Source organism: Ursus americanus, chromosome 3, assembly GCF_024610735.1.
Source record: "Ursus americanus isolate L20-20 chromosome 3, mUrsAme1.1.p, whole genome shotgun sequence".
In the NCBI taxonomy this organism is placed as follows: Eukaryota; Metazoa; Chordata; class Mammalia; order Carnivora; family Ursidae; genus Ursus; species Ursus americanus.
In genome coordinates this window covers 32,317,430-32,331,352 of record NC_142129.1, presented here as the reverse complement: position 1 = coordinate 32,331,352, position 13,923 = coordinate 32,317,430, and the positions used below count along the sequence as shown (strand labels likewise).

The 13,923-nt window shown below is 41.8% G+C and overlaps 1 protein-coding gene across 8 annotated transcripts in view; it reads left to right on the top strand.

Moving 5' to 3' along the window:
• The first annotated feature begins 7,923 nt into the window (after positions 1 to 7,923).
• ST7 (suppression of tumorigenicity 7) overlaps positions 7,924 to 13,923 on the top strand; it is a 231,257-nt gene continuing 225,257 nt past the window's right edge. For 3 of the 8 annotated variants that reach the window (XM_045792785.2, XM_045792786.2, XM_045792782.2), the window contains exon 1: positions 7,927 to 8,285. In XM_045792785.2, the coding sequence (XP_045648741.1) occupies positions 8,135 to 8,285 (151 nt within the window). In that variant the 5' untranslated portion in view covers positions 7,927 to 8,134. Of the gene's footprint in view, positions 8,286 to 8,419; positions 9,236 to 13,923 lie in introns of those variants that run through there. The other 5 variants (XM_045792790.2, XM_045792784.2, XR_006778648.2 and 2 more) reach the window with 5 other exon arrangements.

The window sequence follows — 13,923 nt, the reverse complement described above, 5'->3', positions numbered from 1 at the left end:
CATTTTATCCATCTATAATTTCTTGGGACTCAGAACTTTCTGTGAACTAGATTAAGACGGCAATCTTAATTTTGCGGAAAGAGAATAGTCTTCTTCAAGTTAAGTTTCCTATACATTTTTGTTAAAACTTTGCTTGTTGCTCTTATTTGTTTTCTAGAGTCCTTGTAAACAATAAAATAGGTGACTAAGTAGTAAATCAGTTATAAAAGAAACAGTAGAGTATAGATTTTTTAGCTTCTCTGGGATTTTTTTAATGGATGTATGCTCTTAGCCGTGATTTTTCTTATTGCAAATGTATAATATACTCATCTATCTATTCTTACCTGGTATGATGGAATTGAACTTAGCATATTAAGAGGGAGTAAGGGCCCCCTGACACCCAAGGTTTGCTGATGTCTTGAAACACTTGAGAAGCATTATTTCCTTTTATGGCTTTGAGCTGACATAAATTTTGTTTATGCATAAATACATTGATAGTTGTGACAGGAGATTTTGAGAGTAGGCCAGGGAAGGAAGCGAAGGCCCTCGGCAGCTGAGGAAGAGAGAAGTCCCACTAGGAGGGGTGGAAAACACGCTATATCCCACCTCCTGGGTTTGCCAGGGAGAAGCCCTGCATCTTAGAGTCTGAGGAATTCGGAAAAAACTCGGAGGTCCTTTAGCCCAGCTGTGACTGAGGGGGTTCCCAGGATGTGGGACTTGCAGTTTTAACATGGGGAAAGTCCCAGAAAACCTGATGTACCGTCCCCCCTTCTGTAAGGACCCCCTTCCTACATGATAAGCATAGGCTATTACTGTTTCCAGTCTGCAGATGACTCTGTCAGAATGCTCTCAGTGATGGGAAGCCAGGTAATGGGTCTTAGAGGCTGCCTCCTCCAATTGAAATATTTCCCCTGTCATTGATATGCATTGGTCCTTTCTTATATGCAAACCACAGGTCTTCAGTTTTACAAGGTTAGAATATCAACTTGTTTGAGAGGTAAAAAAAAAAAAAAATCAGACAACTCTACTTCCCTTATTCCCCAGTTCAATGTCATGATTTCAATTTAATTCAGACTACAAGGCCTGTGCTAGGCCCAGGAAGGGATCTAATAAAAGGACATGGACCAATGAACAAATCTCTAAAGTGATATGTTAGACACATTGATAAATGTGTCTAAATGTGGGAGTCCAAGATAAGTGCCTCTTTTGGAATAAAGGTATATATAAATATGCAATGCATGCAAGACGTAGAAGAGCAGATAATTAAATCTAGGCCATAGCAAGTCATTTGCTACAGTTTATCCAATCAGACTTGACAAGTTAATTCAAATGGGCTTGATTGAGTATGTAGACATCTTCAGCTCTCAGGTAGAATGACAAACTCTGATCAAAGAAAAAAATTGTATTGTAAAAATAGTACTATAAAGATAACTTTGAGAGAGAGGAAAGACTCATGGGAAGACACATCTTCAATTATGATCCATATTCACTAACTGTCATTATTAACAAGGAGATAAAACCCATTATAGTTAAATGTGCAGAAGGTGCTAAATTTAGCAGCTGTGCAATTGCATTGAAATGCAAAATAAAAGGGAAACCTGGAATAATTTTTGCAAGGCAAAATAGAAGAGGTTAGCATTAATATTAGAAGTACAATTAATTTGGCTGGAGCGGACAAGTGCATGACTTAACACTAGCCTGAAACGTACTTTAAGATAAAAACAATCAGATTTTTCTTTCTTTCCATTTTTCAGATTAAGTTTCTACACAGGCCAAATATACCAGATGATCGTGAAATTTCCACTTCAATTTGCATGCCTAAGTATAGTCTTGCACATTAGAAATGAGAACAAAATGAAATGTAACCAATAGAATGTAAGGGAATACATCTTGGTTAAAGATGGAATCAATTCTCAGACATTTGAGAATAAATGCTTGGTATCAATAAAAACAAGTTTAAGCCTATGTCATGATTATCAGGTTTTTCTTCGTTCCACCAATAATTCTATAACATCATTGTAACCTGATTTCTGGATTTTTTTTTCAATGCAACAGATTCTTTGTTTAATTGATGTGTCTAAATTTTCAGGTGCTTTGGAGGCTTGAAATTTGAAGCCAAAACCACGGAAGAACATGCTATGCACATAGCAAGTAAGTCTATAGACAGCATACTATTTTTGTAGTTGGAACTATTTTATGTGATGGTTATCACTGGTGCTGGGGTTTTTTGGAAATCCTATAATTTTTAGCAAGAATATGTCTAGATGTGACTTTGGATCCTGAAATTCTGGCCAGTCGTGGACCCAAAATATGCAGTTTTAAGATAAAATAATAAAATTGGGATAACTGATGGTGTTTTACACACACAGTAAATTCAGACAATGGATTTTTAGTTTCATTACAAATGGTATATATTTTTTTAAATTTTAGTTTGAGTATCAAGAATAAAAAGAAAAGTGTACTATTACCGTTTCTACACTATTTAAAGTGCAACTGAAAAATGAGCCCATCTTATTAGAATATCTTCCCAAGGGTAAATATACTAGTAAGGGATAAATAGAGTAAGTAAAGGGAGTAACACTGTAATCTCTCGTGATGGGTTAGTCTGGGAAACAAAGGATCAGAAAGAAATTCAGAGGGTTTCTTTTCTTTTCTTTTTTTTTTTAAAGATTTTATTTATTTATTTGACAGAGATAGAGACAGCCAGCGAGAGAGGGAACACAGCAGGGAGTGGGAGAGGAAGAAGCAGGCTCCTAGCGGAGGAGCCTGATGTGGGGCTCGATCCCATAACGTCGGGATCACGCCCTGAGCCGAAGGCAGACGCCCAATGACTGCGCTACCCAGGCGCCCCCAGAGGGTTTCTTAATATATATTTCTGGTCTTGTTTTGTTGAATACATGTGATCTCTGCTCTCTCTCAGGTTTTTTCTTTTTAATCTCACTCATCTTCTTCTGGTCTTCTCTCCTGATTGTATTTCAGCAGTGTAAATGAGAAGGCTGTGTTGACTCTCTATTTCCCAAAGGGCTTTTTAAAAATTTTTTCTTTGAAAATGAAGAACCATCCTGCACCGGCTGGAGCAGGATTTTAGGGTGAAGATAGGGTTAGGCTGCCTTCAGGTTCTTTATACAAGGTTCTGATTGTTCTGTTTTTGTATTTTTGCTATTAGAATTACTCTGTATATCAACAAACCTTTCCTTATTCAAATGATTTTGATTTTTTAAAATAGATCAGGGATGTCACTAAGTATGGGCATGTCTGTGAAAAGCTTCATACAGAAACTAAGGTATCTTTTTTAAGGAATAGGGGAACAAAGTAAATGTGATTATAATTCATCATATAATTTCTAAACCAAGTCATTGTGAATCTTTCTCAGTCAGATGAAATGTGTGTGTATGCATTCTGCCTTATACATATTACATCTTGCAGTCATTCTCCTCAAGTCTTTTGCTATCTAAATCATCTTTTCAACTATATACGGATAGTTGAAATTCCATCCGTCCAATATCTCTATGAGAGAATATGTTGTCTTCAAGAAGTTAGAAATGGCAAATTCCCTTCCAAACCTGTTTGCTCTCCTGGTTCTGAAAACTAACGAGATTGGATTTGCATTCATTCAGTTCTAAATAAGTCACTAAATAAGGGTAACCAGTTAGTTTGGATGTTATTCATGAACACAGGATACTGACTAATTCATGAAGTCAACCCATGAATGTGGGTGAGATACTTTTCATTTATTTTAAACAGAAACCAAAGAGTTAGAAGAGTCATTTCTTTTTAAAAAAGTTAACTATGTTTTATTGTTATTTATTTTTTTGTTTGTTCATTTACTTCTGAGGTAAAATTGACATCCAACATCCTATTAGTTTCAAGTGTACATCATAGTGATTCAATATTTTTATACACTGGGAAATGATCCCCACGGTAAGCCTCTGTTAGCCTCTGTCACCATGCATAGTTATTACGCTATGATTGACTATATTCCCTGTGCTCTACATAACATCCCAATGACCGACTTATTTTATAACTGGAAGTTTATACCTCTTAATCCCGCTCACCTATTTCACCCATCTTCAGTTCCTCCCCACTCTGATAACCAACAGTTTGTTTCTTGTATTTATGAGTCTGTTTCTGTTTTGTTTTTTAGATTCCACACGTGAATGAAATCATTTAATATTTGTTTTTCTCTGCTGATTTATTTCACTTAGCATAAGGCCCTCTGGGTCCATCCATGTTGTTGCAAATGGCAAGAATTTGTTCTTTTTTATGGTTCAATAATACCCATTTTATACGCACACACACATATCACATCTTTTTGATCCATTCATGTGCTCATGGATCCTTAGATTGCTTCCATGGACCCTTAGCTTGGCTATCGTAAATAATGCTGCAGTGAACATAGGGGTGCATGCATATCTTTGGGTTGGTGGTTTCATTTTCTTTAAATAAATACCCAGAAGTGGGATTGCTAGATCGAGAACAGTTATTCTTGCATTGAAATCTCAGATGAACTCTGAAAATCACTTACAAAAGTAGGTTCTTAAACTTATAACAAACTATAAAACTAAAGACCCTGACAGCCAATATATATGCACGTACACTCCCACACACCACTTACAAAACAAAATAAGAAACACTAGAGAAGAAATTTCAAAGAACTTCTGAAGGTCTTCCCTAATATATTGGTTTCTTATTCAGTTCAGATATTTTACCAGACTAAGATAAACATTTTAACCAAACATACAAACCAGTTTATGAGGAATTTAGGAGTATGTTGTTTTTACATAATCCCCACAAATTAATGGTCATTTAACTCCTATTATACAGCCCACAGGTAGTTATGCCTCCTGAAGCAAACTTTCAAGATAAGCTCAGCATACGGTGGAAGACCAAATTTTAAGTTTTACCCCCAAAGTAAATCTCACATTAGTATTCTTTATAAAATATAAGATTTGGAATTTCTTTTCATAGAATTGATTTTTATTCCTTTATACAATACTCAGTGAGTATTTACTGAGCATGTACCATGTGCCAAATGTAGCACTATTTGTATTAGGAGGCAAAGAAGACTAAAATAAACAACAATAACATATTACCTAACATTAAAGGCCTCAATTAACAGAAAGGAAGGACATTGACTAGGTATTGCGCTAAGCATTTTCAGTAGGCATCTCATCAAATCTTCCCAACAACCCCTTGTATACAAATAGATACAAGTGTAACCCATTGAACAGGTGAAGAAACTGGCTCGGGGAAACTCAGTAACTTGTAAAGAGCACCCAGGTAGTGAATAGCAGGATCAAGAATGGAGCCCATCATTGTCTGGCTCCAATCTTATGCTTTAACAGACTACCATAAGCTTCCTGGTACAGCATCTCAGGAAAGAGACAGTTAACTCTGGGAGGCAGGAGGGAGCTGGTGTCACAAAGGAGGTGTTTTGTTTAAGATTTTATTTATTTGACAGAGAAAGAGAGGGAGAGAGCACAAGCAGAGGGGAACAGCAGGCAGAGGGAAAGGGAAAAGCAGGCTCCCAGTGAACAGGGAGCCCGACACAGGGCTCAATCCCAGGCCCCTGGGATCACGACCTGAGCCGAAGGCAGATGCTTAACCAACTGAGCCACCCAGGCGCCCCAAAGGAGGTGCTATTTTAAGTGCATCTCTAAATAAGCTGTTTTCAGGCAGTTGTGGCAGGGAAAGAAGGTCCTGTGGAGCAGGGAGAAGGTCATGAAAGAGGATAGCACGTTCGCCAAAATGCTGGTGGTATGAAGACTGCCTAGGATGAGAGATGGGGCTGTGTAGGTTAGTAGGACCACCTTGAGTGACATCTAGATTGTATCCTTTAGGTAGGCTTTGGGGTGGAGTAGGAGTGGAGTAGATAGGGCCTTTTAAGCAGGGAATGAGTTATCTGATTTGTAGTTTGAAAGGTAACTCTGGCAGAGAAGTGTGGAAGAAGGTGGATTGGGCGGGTGTGTGGGATGGTGGTGGTAGGGGTGATGGTGGTGCTAGTGTTGGTTGTGGAGAAACTGGAGGCAGGGAGCCCACACCCTGTTCTCTGTGAGAGATGACGAGGTTATGAGAGACTAAAGGTTATTGTAGGAGAATAGAGAGAAGTGACAGATCCGAGACAGGACCCTAAAGTTTTGATGCCCAATTGAATGCAGAGAGGAAAGGAGGTGAGTGAGAGGGACTCCCATTCCTTCTGGGTGGGATGATCCTCAGATTTCTGAATTAGGGAGCCGGAAGTGCAGTGCTCATTCCCGGGACTCTAGGAGGAGGAGCAGTTGGAGGTGAGTTTTAGATGTAATAAGCTTGGGGTGACTGTGGGTCATTCCATTGGGAAATGGTCAAGAGGAGGCTAGACATATCTGGTTGTCACTATTTCAGGAGTGGTTCCACTCAAGAGCCACCCTTTACCTTTTATCATTATCCTGCCTATCCTATCAGTCACCAAGGCCTGTCAATTCTACCTTCTTAAATATCCTTTAATCCCCACTTACATTCATCTCTGAATTGGTCATTTGGATTCGTGTGTGCAGTGCCAAATAACAGTAAACACCTTTGTGTTTCTGCAAGGCCCTTCAGAATCACATCTTCTTTGGCTTTATCTCTCTTGACACCATCCCACAGAGAGCCTACGCTCCAGCCACGTTGAAGCAGTCACACTTCCCACGAGATCATGATCTCTCACTTCTGTCTCCAAGAACAAAGACATGTCTCCAACTCCGACCCCCTCCCTGGCTGCACACCAGAGAGAGGCAATAATGAATAAGACAGAGCTGACCCTCCAAGAACGCCTAGTAGACAATCAGAAAATTGTGGCTCATCTGAGCCATATTTATGCTCCTTCTTCGGGGTTCACTGACAACAAAAAGGTAGGCCCCAAGATGTTCATTTAAATTAAGTAGGCAGTTCTACTACAGAGATTCTGGTGGTTACTTAATCATAACATAAAATAGATGGTTCATGTATTCATGTTGTCTAATTCTAAAATGTGAGAGGAGTTCTATTATGTATGCCGTAAATATGTCCTGAATGCAAAAAGTTAAAGGAGCTTGTTTCTTTATGCTACAAGTAAGCAGAGCAAAATTTATAGTAAAATATTCTGCTGAATACTCAGAATTCTAAAAATGTCTTGGCGGTAGATAGGATAACCTGCAATTACTCTATTATCATCTAATGCATAGAAAGTGAAATTATTTTTGGCTAGAAACAGACTTTCAACTTCCACTTGGTAAAGGCAACATTTTATTCAGCCCAGACAAAAGCCCTTGTAATAATCTTGTTTAAAGTAGTCCATTCAGATTAACCCAAAATTATCCCAGAGAATTAATATTAAAAACAGGCTGGGAGTTGTTTGAACTGTGATCACCCCCCCCCCCCAAAAAACGAGAGGATAAACATTCTTCTTGCTAAGATTTCTTTGGAAAACCCCTGTGCTGCTCCAAGGAGGACAAAACAAAGGTAAATAGCATGTGCAACCAAAATCTTGCTTAATAGAGTGATTTATTTTCTGGCCTACTAACCAGTGACAGGAGCACATCTATCTTTCCCCAGCTGCCCTGGGTTTATTCATCCCTCTGAGCCTGAATTCTGAGAGCAAGGAGTGCAGTGTAGAGTTTAAGACCTCTGTAGATGGATGTGTGGCATCCATCACACTGCAACTGAATTTTGGCTTGAGTTTAAGGTAAACTGCTCAATCGCTTTGTGCCTCAGTTTCCCTGTCTACAGAATGGGGATTGTCGAAGGGGTTAAATGAGATCATACAGAGCTTGGAACAGTGCCTGGCGGATAGTAAACCCTCAACATATGTGAGTTATCATTATATGTCAAGAGTTCCCCTCCGCGTCCCAGTTGGCCTGTCTTTCTAAATATTAGCACAATAAATATAAATGGCATCAGAACGTGAGGGGGCAGAGGCCACGTGATCCCTCCACGAAAGCCACATGCAGGGGCCTTCAGAGACTTAGCAATAAGCCGGGGAAAGGAAAGGTAGGCGCGACCGCGGCCCGCGCGATTTCCCGCCGCGCCCGGGCGGGCGGGCTCCGGGGGCGCCCGGGCCACGGCGGCGGCGGCGGCGGCGGCGCGAGCGGCGCCTCCGGGCCGGTGAATCATCCCGGCAGACACCGAGAGCCGCGGCAGCAGAGAGCAGCGCTGAAAAATGGCTGAAGCGGGCACGGGCTTTCTGGAGCAGCTCAAGTCCTGCATAGTTTGGTCTTGGACTTATCTCTGGACTGTGTGGTTCTTCATCGTGCTCTTCCTGGTCTACATCCTGCGGGTGCCCTTGAAAATCAACGACAACTTGAGCACAGGTAAGGCCGGGGCCGCCGGGCCCGCGGCGCTCGCCCCTCCCCCGCCCCGGAAAGTTAGTGCAACTCGCGCGGGGCCGCGGCTGGCGGGGGCGGGAGGCCGGGCGCGCGCTCGGGGACGCGCCGGGGCCCGCGCACTGGACGCCCGCGGCCACCCGCCGAGGACGCGGCGCCTCAGGTGGCGGGGCCGGGCTGCGGGGCTCGCAGTCCGTGTGGGAGCGGCCGGCGGCCTTCCCGGCCCCGCGACCCCGCGGAGGTGGAGCCGCGCCGCGCACACGCCGCGAGGCGGGCCCGGCAGGCGGCGACGGCACCTCGGCCCTACCGGGCCGCTCTGCCGGGGGCCGGTCGGCGGGCGACGGAGGAGGACGGCGGCGGGAACGAGGGAGTTCCGGCGGACGCCCCCTCGGGTGTCGGCGCGCGGACCCCGAGGTTCTCCTCAGAGTTAGACCGTGTCCGTTCTCACACCCTGTGGGCCGAGGGTGCCGAACACCCGAAGTGTGGTCGGACCAGGCGTCTCTCCCCGCCGGCGGCACTCGGCCAGCTGAGGGCGCCTTCGTGGGAGGGCTGCCCAGGGGTGCCCAGCGCTGACGCCCCTCAGCCGCGGCCGAGCCGGGACACGGGGGCCCGGACTGTCGGGGCTGCGCCCTCGGGGGCCCGGATTTGAGCCCCCGGGGCTGAGGGGGGAGCGGCGTCGCTCTCATTTCGCTGGGGAGAGGGCTACCTGTCAGGGGCACGGATGACGTGTCGGGTTACCAAACGGAATGTCAAAGGGGCAAAAGGAGAGACGGGAAATCGAATTCGTGATGGTTTTAAAGGATCTCGACGCTTCTCTCTACCCTCTCCCCGCCCGCGTTAGGCTCTGGTAACTAGCCTTGTCCGGAATCTTTGCTAAAGCGCCACAGGCTAAGAAGCGAGCCCCGCACGTCTCAGGCTCACGGTCGTAAGTGCAGAAGGTAATTAGCACAGGATCTTAATAAACTGGCAGCTAGCCGACCGAATCATTAAAAAACAGCCACAAAGAAAATCCACACCAACAGTAACACTCCAGAGACAATTCAGAAACACAAAAGTATATTTTGAAGGAAGGATTACAGCCCTTCTTTGAAGTCTGGAAGTAGTTGTGGGACTCAAGTTAGTTTTTTCGATTTATTTTTATTTTTATTTTTTAGTTTCACGGTACTTTGGAAAATCCTTGCAGTCCCGAATATGTATGTAATGTATCTATTCCACCTAGTGTGTGATTTGTACAGTCTGGGAATTCAGGTCTGGTAATGCATTTTCCTGTGTGGTGATAACTGCTCTAAAATAATTTTTAGAACACTTGATGTAATATACTCATTTTGTTAGTGCTTGTGCTTTTAAATTCTAAACCTCAGGCATCTTGATTATTGCTAACTTGAACTCCTGTTCATATTTACATTTGTTTCTTAGTGTCCCTGGGAGACAGATAGGCTTCTGCACCCTAGAATCATCCTGACATTTTAATAGGTGTTGCTCAGCCCTTGGATTTAGTCATCTCAAAGATCATGGCTTTCTGGCTGTTTTTCCTTTCGAGTGGCTGATTGTCACAGTACTATCTTCCTTGGTTTAGGCAAATGTAGCTCCAAGATACCTCTAGTCCCAATGCCCTGTGATTTTAAGAAGTTACTTGAATATATATGGTAAGGGAATCATATATTTATTGGAAGTGGGTTTGATTTTTTTCTGCCTAAAAATTTATTGTAGGATTTTTAAAAATGTGAATGTTTCTCATTTAATACACACTTAAAATTGGTATTTCAGAACCCACATTTGTATACCACATTTTTAAAAAGCAGGTTAAATAATCATCCGTGTGTGTTTATGTGTACATGTGCCCATAAGTGCCACTTACCAGTGCTCTGTGCGGAATAGGCAAGAAGCAAAAGACCTACTGGAAAACTATGTAGTTTTTAAGGAAGAAAATGCTGTAGTTAGATCTTCTCCCAGCAACTTTAAGTCTGGCATATCTCACAAATACCTTGTTAATTTGTATAGGGTTGTTGCTCATTTGGGCTTATAAGAGGTAGAAGTATGAAGATGTGTAGCCCATCAGGGCTGGATCTCATCAGGTATAGAATGGAGGGAGCCTGAGGCTATTTGCCCTAGTGATGCTGGGCTTCTGTTTTCAGTGTGGTTTTAGTCATAAAGGAAGGTAAAAGGAGAAGCGTATAGAGACAACTACCTCTTTGCTATTTTTCGTGAGAAGATGGGAGAAATGGGGACATGGACCCTCCCATGGTGGAACTTGCCCTTCCAGGGTGATCTAAGTGGATTCTAATGGGACTAATATTTGCTGTTCCTAAGCCCTGTGGTGCTTGCTTTTCCTGTGACAGTGAAGGCGAGTGTCCCTGGAAAGGTCACTGAGTCCAGAGCTGCTTTTAAGGAGCTGCGGGTAGCACAGGCCTCCTTCCTTAGCGAAGGTGAGGACACCGGCACAGTGAGGCCGATTGGTGAGGCAGCCAGGAGCCCAGGGCTTCCATGACACAGGCCCAACTCTGGACTCGGTAAGATTGTGGAATCTGCTAAAAATGTTCCGGAGTTGTTTTGGATATCTACTTGACATGTTCTTCTCAATAGCTTGATTATCTATGACAACGTTCATATTTCTAACCTCATTTGATCTATTTTTCAGTAAATGTATTTCATTCGATTTGCTTTTTTTAAAATTTTTTTCTGAATGTCTTCTATGCACAGGATGTTGTGGCAGGTGTTATGATGGGAAAGATATGCAAGTTTGTAAAACTCAGGCTAACTTAGGGGTTTATCACATGGGAACAACTTCTCATTATGCAAAGTGGAGCAGGGCAAGGCAGTTGGAGCTTCTCTTGAACTGAACCTTGCAGGATGAAGAGAATTCCATGATTCTGAGTGGGAGATGCAGACAAAGTCACAAAAATTGGAAGTGCAGGTCAGATTCAGAGAACCATGAATCATGTGGAATTTAAAACAATCAAAGGAAAGGACTTTAATGAACAAGGATACCTTTGCTGCTCATGTGTCATGTATAGTTTTCCAAGTAAAAATACCTTTAAGGGTCTTTTTATTGATGTTCTACTTCCCCACTCCTACCATCTGGGTTTACTTGACCTTCACTGCATTGAGCCTGTACCATTTAAGGATAAAGTAGTATTCTATTAGACCACATAGGGAAAACGTCACATAGGCAACCAGCTCTTGCAATGAAAAATGAATTTTAAGACAGACAAGGGAGAAAACAAATATATTAGAAATAGTGCACACTGGTTAGCTTTGATAATTGATTTTTTGATCTCTGCCCTTGAGTTGGTTAGGAAAATGTTAAAATAGTTCTATGATTTACTGAAAACAGAATGAACTTTTAACATGATTTTTATTTATTTACTTATTATTATTTTTTAAAATATTGTATTTATTTACTAGAAAAAGAGTGAGAGAGAGAGTACAGAGGGGGAGGGAGAAGCAGACTTCCCGCTGAGCAGGAAGCCCAATGTGGGGCTTGATACCAAGACCCCAAGATCATGACCTGAGTCACCCAGATGCCCCTTAACATGATTTTTAAAAACCCCAAATTATGTTATTGCTTGTTCGTTTTCAAGTGAATTAATATCCCAAATAATGCTTTTCCAAAAGGGCAGAAAATTGTGGATAGGAGCAGTCATGCAGGATATTATTCAAGAAAGAGTAGAATAGTCTTTAAACATTTTTACAACAACTTACTTTATACTGTAGTGTCTATAGGACTTTCTCATCTGCTCTGTGTTCTGAGATTTTGGATCCTGTATTTAAAACACTCTGTGTGGTAACACCTTTTCTTAAAATGTGCATGTATGCAACTATTGCACCAAGCAGTTTAAGTGATTTTACATTTCTTTTTCTGTTTCCTGAAAAGCAAGTTTTCAAAGATGTTTGAAATCCTACTTAATTTCTTTTAGAAAACAAATGTAATAGTCTGGCCTAGGCTTAAGTTTGTTTATATTATAAAACTTTTTTGTGTTAATTAAGATGGTAAATACGGATGCAAAACTCATATTACTGAACTGAGATGATACATAAGTATCATTTAGGTGTAGCTCAGTTTTGAGTATTTTCATATTGGAAATAGTTGCTCTAAACTTAATTAACACTCTGTATTTCTCGTCTCAGGGGCCTGGTTGCAATTTACTTAAGTCTTTTGCCCCTGCTGTGCCTGTTGTCTAAAATGTTCTCTCCATCTTTAAATCCTACCCATCCTTCAAGGACCAGCTTGCCTGCTGCCTTTCAGCTGAAAGTTCTGTTGCCTCCACTTTTCAGAGTACGTTATCTGAGAAGCATGTTGGCAGATTTTACCTTGCATGAATTATTGTGGCAACTCTAGTTCTTTGTTTTCCAGTATAATTTCTTGTACATAGTAGTAGTCCCTTACCATTCACTGGATGAATTAATCTCCAAGTTGTGGTGTACCCAGTGAGTTGGAATTGGAGCAATGAAATTGATCGAACACATTAGTGGGTATGTGCCTTACATAAAATTTCAGCTTTAGATCGAGGTCGGAAGCTGACACAAAAACTTAAATTCTGCGATGGGTCATATGCAAGTGATTCATGGTGTTCCAGTTCGTGAACACATAAAAGGACAATTTTCTAATTAGTGTCAGCTTTGAGTTTAGGGTAAATCCCAGACATTTTAGTTGCCCTTACTTATTTTTGGAGACATTTCTCTCAGCCAATAATGAAGCAATGTAAATAATACCTTTTCCCCAGGCCCTCGGTTTCTGTACATGTAGTGGTAGTTTTATATTCTTTAAGATTTCTTTCTAGCTCTAGGGTTCTGTTTCAGTGTCTTGGGATAAATTTCATTGAGTTCAGAGTGTAGAAACAAGGAAATAGGTAGACTTAATATATGTGAATATATATACTTAGTGATTATATTTTTTCCAGTTTGGACTCTAATTACTATTGAATCAACTTCAGGTACTATGTGACTTCCTTCAGTGGCTTTCCATCTCACTTAAAACAAAATCCAGATATATTTCCCTGGCTTACAGAGTCTGATGATCTGACCCATTCCTATTCCTCCTATCTGAACTTCTACCATTCTTTCTTGAGGTCACTACCTTCCAAGACATATTGTGATTCTTTCTTATTCTTAAAGATTTATATATTTGAGAGAGAGAGCACGTGCGCGAGTGCACAGATGTGTGGGGGTGGGGTGTGGCGGTGGGGGCAGGGGATGGGAGGGCAGAGGGAAAGGGAGTGAGTGAATCTGGAGCAGATTCCCTGCTTAGCCTGGAGCCCCACGGGGCTCATCTCGACCCTGCGATCATGACCTGTGCTGAAATCAGGAGTTGGATGCTCAACTGACTGAGCCACTGAGCTGCCCCTCTTCTTTCTTATTTTTAAATATACCTCACTTGTCCCTGCCTTATGACTTTACTAGCTGTGCCCTCCACCCAGAATGCTTTACTACTTGATTTTTGCACAATAGTCTTACTAGTCACATCTCTGCTTAAATTCACTTCTTTTGAGAGGTTTTCCCTGATGGCCCAATCTAACATGACTATCCAGTTACTGTAATATCACCAGATTTGAATTCTCTGCATATGATAACTGTTTGATATAGTTCTTGTTCGTTTATCTATTTATGCATTCTCATAGTTGTGCTC